This window comes from Muscardinus avellanarius, assembly GCF_963383645.1.
Source record: "Muscardinus avellanarius genome assembly, chromosome: 12".
Classification (NCBI taxonomy): Eukaryota; Metazoa; Chordata; class Mammalia; order Rodentia; family Gliridae; genus Muscardinus; species Muscardinus avellanarius.
In genome coordinates, this window is record NC_137798.1 from 92,232,738 (window position 1) to 92,251,795 (window position 19,058).

The following is a 19,058-nucleotide window of genomic DNA, read 5'->3' on the forward strand; positions in this document are numbered from 1 at the left end:
TGTGGTACTTGGGTTGAAACCCAGGGGCATTCTACCTCCAAGCTACACCCCCAGCTCTATTTTTTATTCTTTATTTTGAAACAGGGTCTCACTGGGTTGCAAAAGGCCTTACTAAGTAGCTGAGGCTATCCGCGAACCGTGATCCTCCTGTCTCAGCCTCCCAAATGCTGGGACTACAAGCGTGAACCATCGCAATCAGCTAAAGTAGAATTTATGAGAAGTGAAAGAGAAAGCACCACATCTAAAGAGGAATGTGATGAAGTGTCCAAGAGACACTGCCACTCCCTGGATCTCCAGGGTTTATATCTAGTTCTTACTTTCTTATCTTTACAGAGAAGGGCAGACTGGGTCTGACATCACCAAACAGAATAGAATAAACCAGAGTCCAGCTTAGTCATCAACTGAGTGAGGGAGCCATCCAGGAAGCCGAGGCAAGAGTATCCTAAGTTCATGGAAAGACTGGGCAACTTAGCAAGATCCTGTCTCAAAGTCATTTTCTTAGATGGGAAGGGTGGTGCATACTTAAAATCTCAGTTCTTTGGAAGCTGAGACAGGGGGGTTGCAGGTTTGGAGACAGTCTCAGAAACACAGCGAGGCTCTGCTTCAAAAGTAAAAATAAGCCAGGCATGGTGGCACATGCTTGTAATCCCAGCATTCAGGAGGCAAAGACCAGAGGATCTGGGTTCCTGAATAGCCTCAGCTACTTAGCGAGGCCCTTCACAAGTCAGTGAGACCTTGTTTCAAAATAAAAAGACTAAAAACTAGGACTGGGGGTGTACTAAAAACTAGGACTGGGGGTGTAGCTCAGAGGTAGAATGCCCCCAGGTTCCATCACCAGTACTGCAAAAAAAAAAAAAAGTAAAAATAAATAAATAAATAAGGCTGTAAGTTTCTAAGGAAGCACGTGTCCAGCTTCTGTTTTAGTTCTGCCAAAAGGATTGTACACACTAAGTTCCTGGACCTTCTGAATGCTTCACAGTAGATGTTCCAGAAGAAAATAATAGCGACTACAATTAATGTTCCAGATTACACCCGAAAATGATTGCTTTCTGTGTTCAAAATTGCCTACTAGAAAATTTTAACAAAAGATCCCACTAATCAGAAAAACTGATGCCAGATACTGAAATTCATCAGTGGAAACACTGGTTTATAATGTGTGTGTGCGCGCGCGCACGCGCGTGTGTAAATGTACATTTTGGCAATTCTGATATAAAACTAATAATATCAAAGAACTAAAAGACACTATATATGAAACATTAATGAAATAAGTCTGGCAGATGGTAACATCCTTAGTTGAGACATAGTAAACCAATAAAGCCTCCATGTTCTGGTGTTGAAAATCACATCAAATCAAAGTTCAATAATGTAGATTTATTTTTATTCAGATATTCTTTCAAAGTCGCTAATTGCATTTAAAATCACATGGCTCTTAGAAGCAATGTCAAACATGAGACATTTTTTTAAGAGTGACAGATTTAAACAAAATAGTTTTGCCCTCTTGAGAAATTATTACAACGGGAACACAAATAGACCATATATTACTCTTTAATTAGATTTTTGTTTTACAATATGTTCTGTCAATGAGATACCTCAAAATGTTAAGCCTGATAGAAAAACATTTTTTAAAAAATCGTACCATTTGAAGAAAAAATGTTTCAGAAAAATTCCTGTCCTTTATATGGTTATGAATATTAAAAAAAAATCTATTCCGTTCTGGAGAGCTCTTTCCGAATATTTTCACTTGAGTCTATTATTTTGTAACCAGAATTTTTAAGGCAATTTTATATTTAAAATGGCTCTCGTGTTCCCAAGTAAGAAGACCGTCCGCTTCCTCTACTCGCTGGCATTTGTACCTTCCAAGTTTGCCCCTCAGATGGCTGATTTCTAGTTGAGTCAGGCTGGTGTGCACCACCCGTGACAAGTCCTTTCTCCCAGCTGATGACACCCATTTGGTGCTCACAAGAGTGGGTTAAATGTCTCTAGGAGGAGGAGGGGCATCACAAAAATGCCAAATTTGGGGAGATAGGCCTAGACTTGACATTTTGGAAGCACTCCACTGTGAGGAACCAGCATCTCAAGGAGGGAAGAGTCGAGAAAGCTCCTTAGCTAAATGTAGCCATTCGTCACAGCTGCAAACAAGCCTGGGAAAAGACTGTTCTCCCCTCTTCAACTCAGCCTGGCTCTGTCCAGTGGGATGTGCCTAAGTGGGATGGGGAGGGGGGACTAAGTACCTAAAACTGGGTTGAATTTAAGGACTTAAGGGCTATCACTCAAGTACCTTCTGAATACGGCAGCAATTTCTAGCAGCCCCACATGTTTGGGCTTTGTTTTTGGGAGAAGAGATGAAACTATTGTTACCTATTCCCTTTATTTGACCAAAAGGAAAGAAGGCCTCTTCAGGGCTTTTTAAATGATAATATAAGCCTGAATTTATTTAACAAAGAATACAAGTTCAGGAGGATAAACTCCAAGGAAATGGTGAGTCATTGACAGGGACAGTCTTAAACTCACCGGGGACAGTGCCGTGGGCGGCCCCCGCTCTGCCCCAGCCTCTCAGTCTGAGTGTAGATAATACTGCATTTTTAGAAGACAAAGGTGTCCTGTGTCACCATCAGACTCCACTTACTCGTGTTCCAGTCAGCCTACATGCTCTCCAGCCCTCTCTTGGAAACCCTTCTGTTACTGTTTCAAATATAAAGCGACACACACACGTATGTTGAAACTCAGATTTTGTTTTTGACAAAAAAAGTGCTCAAAACCATCCTATACCATTGTTTTTCACTTCGTTTTCAACCAATAAAATCAAACTCATTTAAGTTTATGAATAATACTGAAAAAATAATGAATCTGAATCACTTACATTTCCAACAACATGCTTTTGCTCCCAACTTTCCTCTACGTTAACTGACTCATTTCAGTATCTTAATGAGTTGGGCTCTGGTTTGGAAAATATAGAAGGTACAAATATATAGAATTTTTAGGATAAAAAAAATTTATGAATATAAAAAGGATTTCTATATTTCAAAATAACAGTTTCAGATTCTCCTTATAGTTTTGGGCTTGGGAACTAAACCATTAAGTATCCAAGGGTTTTTGTTTTGTTTTGTTTTGTTTTTAAAAATAACAAAAGATAATAATACGGTTTTAAATACAAAGTTATACAAGAACCACACCATCTGTGGATCACCCCCCACGGAAAGTTCAGTTTCTTGCTAAGAAAACCCCTAAATATCTTAGTCATAAAACACAATTCCGCTATCTGACACTAGTGTAAGATAGAAATCTATGTGCCTTAATGATTGCCAGAATTGCCCAGCATAGCTTTAGTAAAATAGAGAATTGTCTAGAAAATACAATCTCAAAAATGTGTGCAAGCACTGCAAATTGGACAGGCGGAGCTGGCAACACCCTCGAAAGCCAAGTCCTCTTCCTTCTGCACCCTTCCCAGGTCTGAGCCCCTCTCCAGCCTGTGCTCAGCGATCCCTTTGGTGCACCGCTGTTCACCCGGTCCCGGTGGGTCTCCGCGTGGATGGGTGGAGGAGGGGATATGAGTCAGGCAAAGCACGTGCTGAGCTGTAAACTCTTCACAGATTGGGTCCCCGTACGAAGGCGTGGGAGCTCAGATGAGCCTGGAGCTTTTCAGAAACTGAATGAGGACTCTGTACACAAACGTGTACTGGCAGAGGGTCTGCACCAGCATCATCCGCTGCTGCCTCAGCATGTCCAGCACTCTTGGGATGTCCAGCACCTGGGGAGAGAAGCAAGAGGAAGGAGCGTCACCAGGGGAGACCCAGATTGGGGCAAGCTGGTGCCCTGGCAGACATCTGGTCAGGAGACGGGCAATCTCTTGTCTACCTTAGCATCTTCTAGAATGACTCGTGACCAACTACTTTTGTAGTTTTAACTGGGAATAGGTTGTCCATGCAGATTATTTCTTCAACATTTCCTAGGCACAGCTCCCTGACTTTGGTCATACGTGAATTACTAGATCTCACCTGCTACCAATATTCAACAAAACCACAGTGTGCCAAGTGCTATTAGTATCCAGCTCGGCACTACCCTCGGAGCGCAATGGCCCATACTAATCACCCCGGAAACATTAGCAGGTATTCCAAGAAAAACAGAGCTCTCAGCTCAAACTGACACGCACTGAGGAAAACAAAACGGAACAGCCTTATTTACTATGTGACACCTCCATTTTTAATAAGCCAAAAGGTGCTGAGAATTTTCAAGGAGACACACCCTCTGCAGGGAGTACTTAATAACATCTGTGGGACCACAGTCCCAGAAGTGTGTTCAAACAGTCTTAGCTGAGCATTGTGGCGCATGCCTATAATCTCAACAACTCAGGAGGTTGAGGCAGGAGGAATGCAAGTTTAGGGCCAGCCTTCGAGAAACTTGTGAGACTGTCTCAAAATAAAAGAAGGGTTGGGGATGTTGTTGAGTGGTATAGTGCTTGCTCAGCTTGTGTATAACCTCTTACTCTCAGGATGTCCAACACCAAAAAGAAGCTATTAGGCCACTATGCCCCTCTCCTTCCAGGCCCATTAGTCTACTCACTGAAAAATGTTAGGCTCAGCATGAAAGCCCTCACCTCGTTGTGCTCCAGACAGGCGATCATGACCTCCGACAGAATGACAACACCGGTCCTCCCCACACCTGCGCTGCAGTGGACCAGCAGTGGGGGGCTGGGGCTCCTGGGCTCATTCGTACTATCTGTATGGCGTCTAACAGACTGGATCTCTTCGAGGTACGCTGTGAAACAAAAATCAACAAATAGAAAAATACTTGGGGAATACCGCTTCTTGAATGGGCCACTCAATTTCCCTAAGTTGCAGATAAAGACAATGAGGTGCCACTGAGCCAGTCCCCAGCCTCAGCTGTGACTGGGCAGGTCAGTGCCTCTTCTCTGCCTGAGCCTGGACTTTCTCTGCGCCAAGTGAAAGGGAAGAGACACTCTAACTCCCCAACTATACTGGAAAAATGTCTTCTGGGAGCTGGGTGTGGTGGCACATACTTGTAATCCTAGTACTTGAGAGGCTGAGGCACGAGGATCATAGGTTCACAGCCAGCCTCAGTGACTTACTGAGTGAGGCCTTCTGCAACTTGGTGAGATCCTGTGTCAAAATAAAGAATAAAATAAGGCTAGGGGTGTAGCTCAGAGGTAGAATGCCCCTGGGTTCAATCCCTAGTACCACACATAAAAAATGTATTCTGGGAGCTGGGATGGTGGTACACACTTGTAATCCGTTTACTTGGGAGGCTGAGACAAGAGGATCACAGGGTGAGTTTAGCCTCGGTAACTTAGAGACTCTGTTTCAAAATAAAAAATAAAATGGAGCTGGAAGTATAGCTTGGAGGTAGAATGCCTCTGGGTTCAACTCTAGTGCCACCAAAACAAAACAAGTCTTCTGGTAAGCACTCAGCCCCTCAAAACATTTATATCCTTTATTTTAAAAACAAGTTTAAAGCCGGGCGTGTAGGTGCACACTTATAATCCCAGTACTTGGGAGACTGAAACAAGAGGATCACAGGTTTGTGGATAGCCTCAGCAATTTGTGAGGCCTTCTGCAACTTAGACCCTTTTTCAAAATAAATAGGGCCGGGGGGTAGTTTGGAGATAGAATGCCCCTGGGTTCAATCCCCAGTACAGCGCGCACACACACACACACACACACACACACACACACACAAAATCCAAGCTGGAAGTGGTACACACTTGTAATTCCAGTATTGGGAGGCTAGGACAGGAGGATCACAGACTGAAGGCCAGTCTCAGTAATTTAGGGAGGTCCTATTTCACAGTACTAAAGAGCTGAGGGCCTTTTTAATTTTAGCTCTTAGGTAGACTACCCTAGGGTTTCATCTCTAGTACTAAAAACAAAACAAAAAAAATTTAAGCTTCTATGAGACAACATAAAAGAAATATTTCAGAAATGTAAGTCCTCCTTTCTGGCCACTGGAGACACTTACATAAAAACCCCTTGAGGTCTTCAGGACAGCCATGCTCAGGCCAGTCTGTGTACTGGAGGTGCCAAACTGTCCTCTCCTGGCCGGTGAGGAGTTGCTTCACCTTCAAGCCCGTGGTGGCATGGCAGCCCGAGTCTGTGCGGAAGCGGGTGGTGATCTTAAACCTTCCATAGGTGACCGTGTTGTGCCTGGAACCGAGCCGTGGCCAGTACCTAAAGCTCTTCTCCCTTCCTCCCTCCTGTTAAAAACGAGCACGGTTAAAGTGTATCCCGAGATCCAGCCACGGGCGCCCTGCACCCCAAAAGCACAACTGAAATGCAGAACCACAATCCCACTCCGCCCTTTCCTACAAAGGTCAGGATTCTGCCGGATTCACGTCAACATTTCTTCAGAGGCTGAGAAATCAATCAGGAGAAATGAGAACTCACCTCTTCTGCTGTCACCATTGCTATGATGGCGATTCCCTGTTCCCACACCATCTGCCAAAAGTCCTGACAGGTATTCTGTAATGGGCCCTGCGTGGCAATATAATCCCATTCAATTCCACTGACAGAGACCTGAAATTAGAAAAGGTCAAACAAGTGTCTGTGTAACGTACGCATGTATCTGTGTAGGCGTTCGTGGTAGTACTAAAAAAGTAAAGTGGATTACTCAGCAGAATAAGGAAAGGAAATCTTTGTTAACATCTTTATAAATGCATGCACTGTGAACTCACACAGTATCTATGTGACCGGAGGCAAGCTGCTAACCTCTTCTCTATAAAAGAAACACACTGCCTACCCCACAGGGCTGCTGTGAAGAATGAGTCAACATATTCCGATGCTATGGTACCTGGCACATAGGTACACAGTGAGTAGCTGTTGCTGCTGTAATAGTTCCTCTTCTTACAAAAATATTCTATATAATGGTGCCCCAAATTTCAAACAGTTTATCCTCATTAAGTCCTGAACATGTTGAAAAAGGCATTAGCAATTAGCCAAAAATGTAAGTTAAACATAAGATTTCGCCGGGCGTGGTGGCGCACGCTTGTAATCCCCACTCTTGGGAGGCGGAGACAGGAGGATCGCGCTGGTTCGGAGCCAGCCGTGCTGGCTTAAGAGACCCTGTTTCCAAATAAAAACATATAAAATAGGTCTGGGAGTGTAGCCCGGAGGTAGAAGGGCTTCCAGGAACCCCAGTACCTCCAAAAACAAACAAACAAAAACCCCATAAGATTTCTAGGGGACTGAAACAGGAGGTTTGCGGGTTTGTGGCCGGCCTTGGCTACTTAGTGAGGTCCTTCTCAACTTAGTGAGATCCTGTTTCAAAATAAAGAATAAAAAATAGGGTTGGAGGTGTAGCTCAGAGGTAGAAATGTCCCTGGGTTCCATCTTTAGTTCTGAAAAAAAAAAATTTTTTTTCTAGGGGAAAAAATTTCCTAATAAAGGTGTTCTCACTATATACCAAGTTTCCATTCAAGACTTACTACCCTAGAATACAGTCTAACTAAACAGAGTAATGACTGGATTTGTAGTCAGGAAACCTGGGTTACATCTCAGCTCCACTGATACTTAGTGATGATTAGGATTGCCCATTAAATGTAAAATCAAGCCCCATTCCACAGGCACACTCATTAGAGGCTGCCAGGCCCCGGCGTCTGCAGTCCCCCACAGAACGCAGAGATGCCGGCATGTGCCAGGCACAGGTTACAGCAGAGGTCACACCAGCAGCTGTGGGCCAATATCACATTTCTTAATGAGAAGGCCTCACACCCACTTAGCTGATGAGTGGATGACCTAGGAATCGACCCAATCTATCCAATTCTGAGCCGTATATTCTTTCCGCTACTGCTCAGGCTGCTGCTGAAGATTTTGAAATACCACTACAGAACCCCAACACTGAGACAGAAGGATTGTAGGTTCAAGGACAGCCTCAGCAACCGAGCAGGCCTCTAGTTCAAAATAAAAAAGGGGTTGGGGGTATAGTGTGGAGGTAGAACGCTCCTGGGGTTCAACCCCCAGTACAAAAGAAAAGAAAGCCTTATTGTCAGATTGCTCTCATCAGGTAAGGCTTGCAAACTGACGCAAATATGGAAGGGGAGAGAACGATACCTGACCATAGACACTTACACGTTCACTCATTACAACGTTTCTCCTTTCCAGAATGTAAAGTCTTAAATCTAGCTGGCAGGAAAAAGGGTATAGTGACGGAGAAGAGAAGCATCCGGCTTTATTCAGATACCTGTTGTGAATCATCACTATTTCCAGATTAACGGCTATACCATCACCCCAGTTAAATGGCATTTTACTGTTTCCAGGAAAAAAGTGCTTCTCTGAAGAACGAAGGGACATTTAAAAATGATCACGGCACGGATGCAAAGAGGACAGACGCCACCTTCAGAAGTGAATGCTTTTGTGAATGCCATCGAGAAACCCAGGCACATCCGTTACGTAACAGTGCGCGCAGGTATGTGATAAGAAAACTCTAGCGACTCGGCAGCTTCTTGGAAACTGTGTAAGTCAGAAAGAAGTCTTCACATTCAGGGCAAAGTCCTAAAGCCAGGCAACTACAGCACTCCAAGCTCTGCAACTCTGGGGCAGAGTGGTTTCCCACTGAGGGAGGGTAGATATGATTGCGGCTATCTGATTAACACTTTGGAGGATTGGACTCAGGGGAGTTCTGCCTCGAAGCTACACCCTGGCCCTATTTCATCATTTCTTTTTATTTTCAAACAGGGTCTCAGTAAGTTACAAGGGTCTTGCTAAGTTGCTGGGGCTGGACTTGAACCTGTGACTCTCGTGTCTCAGCCTCCCAAATACTGGAATTACAGGCGTGCACCACCACACCTGGCTGATGAACACTTTTTATCCTCCACTGGTATATGGTATCTCTGGCCTGAGACATAGGTTCAAAACTGAGGTGTTTTCAGAACACAGACATGAATGAACACAATTCTCAGCGTTCTTGTAACTTAACCCCAAACTGCACATGCTGTTTACCATTCCAGATGTCCTCTCACCTTAATATGTGATGCATTGATGTAACCAGTATTATTTTCCTTGGTTGGGACCAACTCCACTCTCGCGTCGTCATAGGGAAGGACATCTTGGAATCGGTTTCTTTCTGCGTTTTCAGGGAGCTGGGCTATTGAGCACTCCCCGTCCACGAGCCGCTTTTTAAGAATTCTTTCATACTCCGTGAATACCATTCCCTGTTCTAACCGCTGTTCCAGAATTTTACACTATAAAGTAGAATATGTGGAATAAAATGAATAGAGACACATGTCACTGCCTAGCATTATCGAATACTGAAAATTCTACGGGAAATCAAGCTTAAATTTTTAACAGCCATAACAATACTAGTTAAGAGAAAAAAAGACATAATCTCTCTGGCAACACATTTGATGCAAAATTCTGTTTAAAGTTAGTAAGTGAGCTGGGTGTGGTGGCCTATGCTTGTCATCCAAGTACTTGGGAGGCTGAGACAGGAGGATTACAGGTTCGCAGCCAGCCTCAGCTACGTAGTGAGGCCCTTTGCAACTTAGACCCTGTTTCAAAAATAAAGAATAAAAAATAAGCCGGACATGGTGGTGCATGCTTATAACCCCAGCATTCGGGAGGCTGACACCGGAGGATTGCAGTTTGCAGACAGCCTCAGCTATTTAGTGAGGCACTCTGCCACTTAGTGAGACCCCGTTTCAAAATAAAGAATAAAAAAATAGGGCAGGGGTGTAGCTCAGAGGTAGAATGTCCCTGGGTTCCATCCCCAGACCTGCCAAAAAAAAAAAAAAAAAAAATAGGGCTAGGGTTGTAGAATGCCCCTGGGCTCAATATCTAGTACTACAAAAAAAAAAAAAAAAAAAAAAAAACCTGGCCTAAAGCAATTTGCTGAATTTATTTTCTCAAAAATCTATGGTCAATTTTGTGCCCCCCACCTTAAGAGACATAATTCTCTTGGTGAGCAGTAAATCTTTTAAAGACAATCAGTTCCAACATCTATAAACAACATTTATAAATAAACAACTTCAAGTAGTAATAAATATTGGGAAATAAGTTCTCCAGGATTCAGGTGTAAGGAAATGTCATACATGCCTGTCTGATTTTGACATCATAAAATCTCACAGAAAGTACACCTCAGGCATAAAGACAGTTTTGAAACTATGTACTTTTGAGATAAATTTTCAATATAATGAAAGGAGTAAACATCTGCTTTCTTTCCCATATCTACTCATACACATTTGTACAGGTCTTATGTGACAGCCATCAAAAACCAAGACGGAGCCAGAGGTGGTGGCGAACGCTTGTAATCCCAGCATTTGGGAAGCTAAGACAGGAGATCAGGGTTCACGGACAGCCTCAGCTACTATAGCGAGGCCCTTCACAACTAAATGAGACCCTGTTTCAAAATAAGAAAATTAAAAAAAGGGGGGGTCCTGGGGGTGTATCCCGGAGGTAGAATGCCCCTGGGTTCCATCCCCAGTAGCAATAAATAAATTAATTAATTAGTTAATTAATACAACCCCAAACAGCTGGTAGAAGGAAGGGATACTCTGAAGCCAAATATTTGCACTCTAGTGATCTGTAAGATACTAGCTACACATCTGCCCCAATTTTATTAGAAGATTCCTTAATATTCACTCATGATAACTGAATTGTGTTAGAGTGATCACTAGTGTCTCACAAAGGCATTTCTGTATTTACCAGTTATCCCTGAAAACGTGCTGGGCCCGCGTGCGGCACGTACATACCCTCTCATCGTTTGTTGCTCTGGTGGACACCTCCTTCCCTTCGTCAGGCAGAGGCAATCGAGACAAGGAGAGTCCATTGAGGGCAGCCAACTTAAGGGGACCAATTTTCTTTGCATCTACTCGAGTCTTTTTCATCCCCTGTAAAAATATTTACATGTATATATGAAACACGCAGGAACACAATCCTCAGAAAAGAAATCTCAGTGAGCTGAAGACCGGTAACAAAGGGAGCCTCTGTGTTCTCCTTTGCCAACAACCACAAGACAGATTCTCCTCCTTCTCGCATCATTTACTTAAACATTAGGAGGAAAGCATTCCTTTCAAGGCCAAAGCCTTGATAAATCTCCCAGATAGGAGGTTTTGAAACTCAATTGGTTACAAAGCTCTGTTGCAATGCAAGGTGAGGCTCCAGGCAAGCAGCATTCCTTCAAAGAACTCCCAAATTTCAAAACATGACACAAAAATTCACCTGCAAAAAAGAAAAAAGAAAAAAAACTTTAAAAGGCACCGGCCACCGTCTGTAATGCAGTATTTGGAAGACTGAGACAAGAGGATCGCAGGTTTCAGGCAGTGCATGTTAAGTGACACCCTATTTCAAAATAAAAAATAAAATAGAGCTAGGGGTGTAGCTCAGAGGTAGAATACTCCTAAACTCAATCCCCAGCACACACACACACACACACACACACACACACACACACACACACACACACAGCAATCACTTGATTAAAAGCCTTTATATTATTAAAATTTAAATGTTAGCCAGGTATGATGATCTACACATGTAATCCCAGTACTTGGGAGGCTGAGACAAGAGATCTCAGGTTCGAGGCCAGCATTAGCAACTGAAACTCAGCAACCTAGTGAGACCCTGTTTCAAAACAAAAAATAAAAAGGGCCGGGGGTGTCTCTGGGTCCAATCCCCAGTATAAGACACAGACACACACACACACACACACACACACACACACACACACATTTTAAAAGTCATTCTGAAGAAATTAAATGCGCTCTGTGGCAGTTCCCTTTCTGCTCTGTCTTCTCGGGTCCTATTCTACATTCTATTGCAGAATTATATGACCAAGTTGGATTATATTTCTCAGAATGGCTACATGTTTAAACCAGGAAAATAAAACAGGGCTCAAAGTTATCAGGAAGTGAGGGTCTAAGAGAGGGCATTAACAGAATTCTCTATCTAAAACCAGGTGTTTCCTAAAGTTCCTATTAAATCTAATCATTTTCCTTTCAACAGCAGTATCTCTTATACCTCCTTGGAAGCCATAAGCACTTATGAGTAGCCCCAGTTGAAAGAAACGGTGTCCTCTGTTCTGTCTTATAAATGAAATCAGCTTTATTCCAGCTCTATCAGTCTAGAATAAGCCACGAAAACCCAGGACCAAAATAACAGAGCAGGAACAAAGAGAAAAGACACTTTGGTGAGGGGAAAACAATGCTGTAAGGCTGTCACTGTGGGGCACGCCATAATCTCAGTACTTGAGAGGCCAAGACAGGAGGAGCACAGGTTAGAGGCCAGCCTGGGCAGCTTAGCAAGACCCTGTTGCAAAATAAAAAATTAAACAGGCCTAAGTATATAGCTCAGAGGTAGAATGTCCCTGGGTTCAACACCTGATACCACAAAAACAAATAAGATTGGTACTATAATTGAAGGATAAAATTGGGACCTAACCCCCAAAGTTAACTGGAATAACTTAATTTTATAATTTACATTTGATCATGAGCTTTCCACATAATACAATCTAGAACAGGAATGGGGAGCACCCTTGGTGAAGGTGCAGCCTCCAACCCATTCACATCCTTTGAGGAAGCCACCTTTCCTCCCTCACCTCACCTGCACAGGGAGTTACGAACACAGTCACGCAGGAAAAGTCCTGCTTTGGCTAAGATTTCCCGGTTCTAATGTGCACCAAAGACTGGTGTGCTGGTAACGTTTGGCAGCTGGCTCCCAGGAGAAAGTTCTGATCTGCACTTGGCAATTTCCCTGGCGCAAATACTCCCATCACAGCCAATTTCAAACTGCCAGTGTGACATCAGCACCTCACCAGGTCACTGAAAATGTACGAGTCAGCTCCTGCCGGCCAGTCAGAGCTGGCTCCAGCTCTTCTCTGCGTGACAGTGACTTGGAGGGCCCGCACTGACATGCTGGATAAAGAAGAGCCAGCACTTGAAGGAAGTAGATACTAGCCTTGTGTGTCCCTTAATTGATCCTGAGAGGACAAGTGTATGTCTTTAAATACATAATCTGCACGGTGGTTTCTCACATGAGAACCACTATCCGAGACTCCAGGGTGCGTCAAAGAGAAAGTCTTTATGGAGATGTATGAGCACCCAAACCAGTCTGCCTTGGAGATAACAATCAGGTCCCTGCAGGTGGAGACAGATGGGCGGGGAATTCTAAAAATGCTCCTTCTTTTTCAAGTGAGGTATTGGGAACTGAACCCAGGGGTGTTCTTCCTCTGAGCTATGACCTATTTATATATATATATTTTCTTAATTTTTTGGTGGTACTGGGGATGGAACCCTTCTACCTCCAGGCTACACTCCCAGACCTATTTTAATTTTTTATTTGGAAACAGGGTCTCTTAAGCCAGCGAGGTTGGCTCCGAACCTCCGCGATCCTCCTGTCTCCGCCTCCCAAGTGCGGGGATTACAAGCGTGCACCACCATGCCTGGCTTTATTTTTTATTTTTGAAACAGGATGTTGCAAAGTCACTGCTCTCTGGCCTGGAATGTGTGATCCTCCAACCTCAGCCTCCCAAAGACTGGGATTACAGGCATGGGCCACTAGGCCCAATTAAAAATGTTCCTTTTTGTTGTGTGATTTATTTCATTTTATCTTGTTTTAGTACTAAGCCTCTTTAATCTTCATTCATATTAGCTTATTTGTTTGTCATAACCCCTTGTTACCACAAAGGGGTTGGAGGGCTTAGCAAAGTGTTGGCTTCAACTCTTGGGAAGTCAGTAAGTTAAATGTATGATGCACCCTCATTATAGAAGTTAATACTGACTGAGCATTTTCTTTTTTAATTAATTCATTAGTTAATTAATTAGTTTTTTTATTTATTGGTGGAACTGGAGGTGAAACTTAGGGGCTTTCTACCTCTGAGCTACACTTCCAGATCTTACTTTTTATATTTTATTTGGAAACAGGGTCTCACTAAGTTGCTGGCTTCGAACCCGTGCAATCCTCCTATCTCAGCCTCCCAAGCGCAGAGATTACAAGCGTGAGCCACCATGCCCAGCTAGACGGAGAATTTTCAGTGTGTCAAGACCTCATTTTATTCCCTTAGCAATTCTTTGGGGTCAAGTCATTTATAGATGAAAAAAAATTATTCATAAAGAAAATAAATAGTTTGGCCAAGGTCACCCTGCTGCCTCTTTTATAAAGGAATCCGTGTCAAAACAATAAAACAATGAAAAACTTTCATCGAAGCTAGTAATGCTGAGCTGGGTATGGAGGTGCACACTTGCAATCCCAGTCCTTGGGAGGTGGAGACAGGAGGATCGAAGATTCATGGCCAGCCTCAGCAACTTAAGTGAGTCCCTGTTTCAAAATAATAAAATAAGGCTGGGGCTGAATAAATGGCAAGGCCCAGACTCAGACACAAAGCTTTTAACTCTTGAGACCTATGCTCTTTCCTCTTGACCACAGTTGCTATACACATTCTTTTGGTAAATAAAATTCTTTATGCAAAAAGGATGTCAAAAGCATGGCTCAATTATATAATTATTTAATGCTAGAAGTCTTAAAAGTCAAAGAGATAATATTCTCAATATCTGGGAGATTGAGACAGGAACAAGTTCGAGGTCAGTCTCAGCAACTCAGCAAGGTCCTCAGCAACACAGACCAGCTTTCAAAATAAAAAAATAAAAACAGGGTTGGAGGATGTGGCTCAGAAGTGGAATGCCCCTGGGGGGCTCAACCCCCAGTACCACCACCAGCCAAAAAAAAGAAAGCCACTGAGAAAAAAAAAATCTGGATTTTAAGAAAATTAAATTAATCAAAGTCTTTAGGTCCCCTCAAAAATACAGAGATAAAATGGGCTTGAATACTGACTGTGGACAGTCCTTAATATGAGTCCATCCAGCTGGCTCAAGAATTCAGGTAGTTACTATAGAAACTCCTGACCCGCCCTGACACTGCTCATCAGGCTGGACCTCAGTCCACCTGAGTGGTCTTTACTCTTCAGAAAATAAGAAGGTACCCTCAGGAAAAATTAAAAAATAAACTTAAAATCAAACCCCAAACTCAACAAAAGACATTTAAGTCAACAGAAGCTCTGTAAGTATTGTGGGTCTACGGATCTATCTCACAAGCACTATTCCGACGTGTGTCTCCTCCTGCCACCAAGATGCTCACAGCATCTTTGAGGACCTCGAGCACTAAGGCCGAGCACACGGAGGTCGGCCCGGGAGTATGAGTGTGCATCCCAGCAGAGACGGGGTGGAGCGTCCTCGCAGTCAGGACCGCGGGGCGGGCAGCTGTGCTCATCACCGTGGCCGGCTCCAGCAGGCGTGTGGACCAGGAAGAGCCGGCGGCGGAGCTGTGCAACAGGACGACTTAGTGGACACGCTCAGTGGCAGAGCCACAAATGCTTAGGCTGGAAAAGTCTCAGTGGACAGAAGAGCAAGAGCAAGGCTTCAACAAGCAAGAATTACTTAGCAGAATATTGCATGCCATACAGCCCGGTGTAAATCAAAGAAGAGTACGCATGGGTTTAAAATCCCAAGTCACTCACTAGTTGTGTGACCTTGAAAAAGTGTCTCGATAGCTCAGAGTCCATTCCTTTATCTGGAAATGAGTCTCACGATGGGCTTTTTGAGGATTGGATGCAACAAAGTAGATGAAGTACTGTCCAAGAAGGGCAGCTAGAGATGATGTTCTTAGGCTCGTTTACATTTTGTTTCAAACAGGGAAGACATGTTTAATCTATATTTATTTATTATATTTAGTAAAGAGCTGAAATTTCTACAGGACCAGCTCTGAATTCTCAGCTCAATCTGTTTATTTACTTTCTTTTAAAGAGACCTGGAGCTCGGAGCTGTTTTTGTCTTCTTGTTTTGCCCAGTTCCCAATTCCAGAATCACTTGCCAGTCCTAGAGCTCACTGCCGAGATATCCAAACTGTAGCAACAAACGTGGATCTAGAGAATTATGTGAAGGTTGGGAATAGACCCCACCTGGGCCGACTGGACGTTACAGCCGGTGCCACCTCACCCTCCGTGTTAAAGGTGGTTTCGAAGCCCCCTTGGCTGAAGCCATGAAATCTTAACCTCTTCCTTACCACTGCAGCGCCAAAACATCTCACTCCGTCTTCCTAATTCCACTCCACAGAACCTTTCCATTCCATCCCATTTAATCTCTCTAGCAAAAACCTCTAGCACTCTGTAATCAGCCCCTGTTATTTCCACACACAAACTCAAATGTGTCCAGAATAAGATAACAATAATGTGCAGGATGCCAGGCGTGGTGACCCACACTTGCAATCCCGGCATTTGGGAGGCTGAGACGGGAGGATCGCGGTTCGCGGCCAGCCTCAGCTACTTAGTGAGACCCTTTGCAACTCAGTAGGACCTCGTTTCAAAATAAAGAATATAAGTAGGGCCGGGGGGTGTAGCTTGGAGGTAGAATGCCCCTGGGTTCCTTCCCCAGTACCGCAAAATAAAACAAACAAAAATAAAAATAAAAAAATAATATGCAGAAGGAGGGGAAGAACAAGAAAAGGCCCGGGGTCACACGGGAAGGAAGGGGCAGCAGGAGCTCAGGGCAGGCTGAGGTTGGAGGGGGCGGGCTCTGAGGCTCGGCTGCGGGAGGCACCTGTCCAGGGCGGCTTACCCCCAGGGGCGGGAGCCCTTCCACCACGTTCTTCTTCCCGGAGAGGAGGTCTGACACCGGCCTCTTCTTCAGGGAGTCTCTCCGGGCCCGGTAGCGCCCCGACGTGGTGAGGTCGGACTCGGACATGGAGGGCGTCAGCAGCCCGTCCCTGCGCGGAGGCCGGGTCTCCCTGGGCTCCAGGATGTGCAGGGCGCCCGCGGCGCACAGGTGGCCCTGCGGGGGCTGCTGGCGGATGAGCGAGCGCGCCGAGCCGTCCTCCTCGGAGTCCTCCTCCTCCCCGCTGCTGTGGATCAGCATGGTGGCGTCGGAGAGAGACTTCTTGTGGCCACAGCCCGCGCTCTCCTGCGCCGGGTCTGGGTCTGGGTCTGGGCCTGGGAGGGCGCCGGGCTGGGGGCCCGCGGCTGCCCGCGCCGTCACGTCGGCGGCCGAGGCCGACAGGGTCCTCTCCTTGAGCCGCAGGCCCTGGAGGCCGTGGCCCAGCCCCGCCACCTCGATGCTGTTCCGCTTGTGCAGCTGGGCGCGGCGCGCCACGGTCAGGGGCTCGCTGACCTCCTGCAGCGAGTGCGCCACGGGCAGGCTGTCCTCCTGGAAGGTCTGCACCGAGTGGTGCACCCGCCGGGTGATGAGGTCGGGGTTACTGCTGCTGATGTACAGGTGGCGGGACAGGTCCGGGGTGCTGTTGGCCGGACGCGGGTACGCGCAGGGGTAGGGCGGCGGCGGGCGGTACACCTGCGTCTTCATGATGTTGGGGGCCGGGTAGTCCTGGGCCTGCAGCTGCACGTTGGTCAGCTCGGGCACGCTGACGGCGCCCACCACCGGCCGCCGCTCGGCCGGGTAGGGGTAGGGGGACTGGCTGTGGAAGCTGTGGTTCAAGGTGAAGGGGTAGTGGGCCGACTGCGGGGAGGCCAGGTGGGCGTGCTCGCGGATTTCGGGCTGGCTGTAGACCAGGGCGTCGGGCCGGCTGTAGGCGTAGGAATGGCCGATGCTAAGGTTTCTCAGCGAGTGGCTCTGCCTGTCCGCGGGCACCAGGCCTCTGTTGAGCTGCCGCATCACGGTCTCATAGTCGGGGGTCGGGCGGTAAGAGGGGGGTATCAGGGCGCTGTGCCGGTGCGAGGGGATGTAGTCTGGCCTCATGATGTCGCTTCCGGTGATGCTGGGGTTGGAGGACACCGGGGAGGGCTGCAGGTAGGGCTGAGGGTTATTCAGGGAGTTCGTGCTGTGTGCACTGTAGACGCTGCCGTTTCGGATTCGACCGCTGAAGTCAATCTGGGCTCTGTCCAGACTTGTCTGGGAGTGACAATAGTAGCCATTCTGGTTGGGCACAAAGAGGTTATCTGGAAGAGCAAAGAAGTTTTAAAATGTACTTTTAAAGGAGATTTTAAAAGCGTATTAAATTGGACCAATTACTCCAGCCAAAATATCGAAAGAGGCCCAGAACTTGGGATGACATTTTCAACATGGCCTGTAAAAATCCTTGTCAAAATGACCTGGCTTCACCCGTACTATCCAAGTGGCCCTTGGAAGCCCTGGCTTCCTCATCTGTGGAACACAAGTGGCTCTACCTTATTAAAGGGTGATGTTGAGAATCTGTCTCCCAGCAAAAATTAGCCTAAATCCAAACCCAAGTCAAGAGTGTAACTACATAACCAAACGACATCTTTTTTTTCTCAAACTTAAAAGCCAGCACTTCACTAGAGACATGAAACAGACTTTCTAGAACTCAAGGCAGAGAAACCTTCTGCTCAAGGCTCTGAGCACCGACTCTGCTCTCTTTTTCTTTCTCTTTCTCTCTCGGCGGGAACATGAGCTTGCTGATGTTCTAGCAGCAACCATCTGCAAACATTTCCTTAACAGGAATTTTAGATTGCTAGCCAAGCTTCTTCCAGAATTGAGATACAACTTCTACTATAAAAGGATGACAGTGCAGTGGGACGTGAACTTCTCCACCCCACAGTGTCACTGGGAGCTGCACACCCCACCAGGGGCCCAGAAGCCAAAACCCTGCTAGGACAACTGAGCTGCCCTGCCTGGCCCCCACGCTGGAGCCAGGGCTCACTGAATCAGGAGAATCATCTTACGATGCTGCCTGTTGCATCTGTCCCAAGCTACCTCACCTAGATTACTTTACTAATAAACGTGATTTCCAACACTGCAAAGAAACCTCTGCAGTCAAGTGGCTCAGAGATGCTTCCCTTGAAAAGCAGTCTTTGTGTGATGATTTCAGTGACAGCTGATTATCAAAGTGATACAGCACAGTCTAGTGGGTGCCTTTTGTTCTGGTAGCGTGCACAGCTCCGCAGAAAGTGCGCTCAGATGCCCACTCGGTTCCGCTGGCACACAGCGGGAGCTCCTCTGGGGTGCTTTCCCCACGTTGCCCCTGCTCAATTGCTCGAGTCCTTCGTTCCTCGCTGCCGTCAGCTCAGATCCCCGCTCCAGCCTGTCTGAACATGACACCTGCCTAGCCGGTGTCCCTGCCTCCAGGCGCCCCTCCAGCCACCCAATCACTTGT

The 19,058-nt window shown here is 45.8% G+C and overlaps 1 protein-coding gene across 1 annotated transcript in view; it reads right to left on the reverse strand.

Annotated features, from left to right (window-relative positions):
- Positions 1-3,619: 3,619 nt before the first annotated feature.
- The window catches only part of PTPN21 (protein tyrosine phosphatase non-receptor type 21), a gene marked incomplete at both ends in the record, with an annotated part of 77,164 nt that continues 61,725 nt past the window's right edge, over positions 3,620-19,058 (reverse strand). Inside the window, 7 exons of the mRNA XM_080707432.1 lie at positions 3,620-3,748; positions 4,595-4,755; positions 5,974-6,208; positions 6,399-6,527; positions 8,969-9,190; positions 10,697-10,834; positions 16,550-17,883. Of these exons, the coding sequence (XP_080563558.1) occupies positions 3,620-3,748; positions 4,595-4,755; positions 5,974-6,208; positions 6,399-6,527; positions 8,969-9,190; positions 10,697-10,834; positions 16,550-17,883 (2,348 nt within the window). The remainder of the gene's footprint in view (positions 3,749-4,594; positions 4,756-5,973; positions 6,209-6,398; positions 6,528-8,968; positions 9,191-10,696; positions 10,835-16,549; positions 17,884-19,058) is intronic.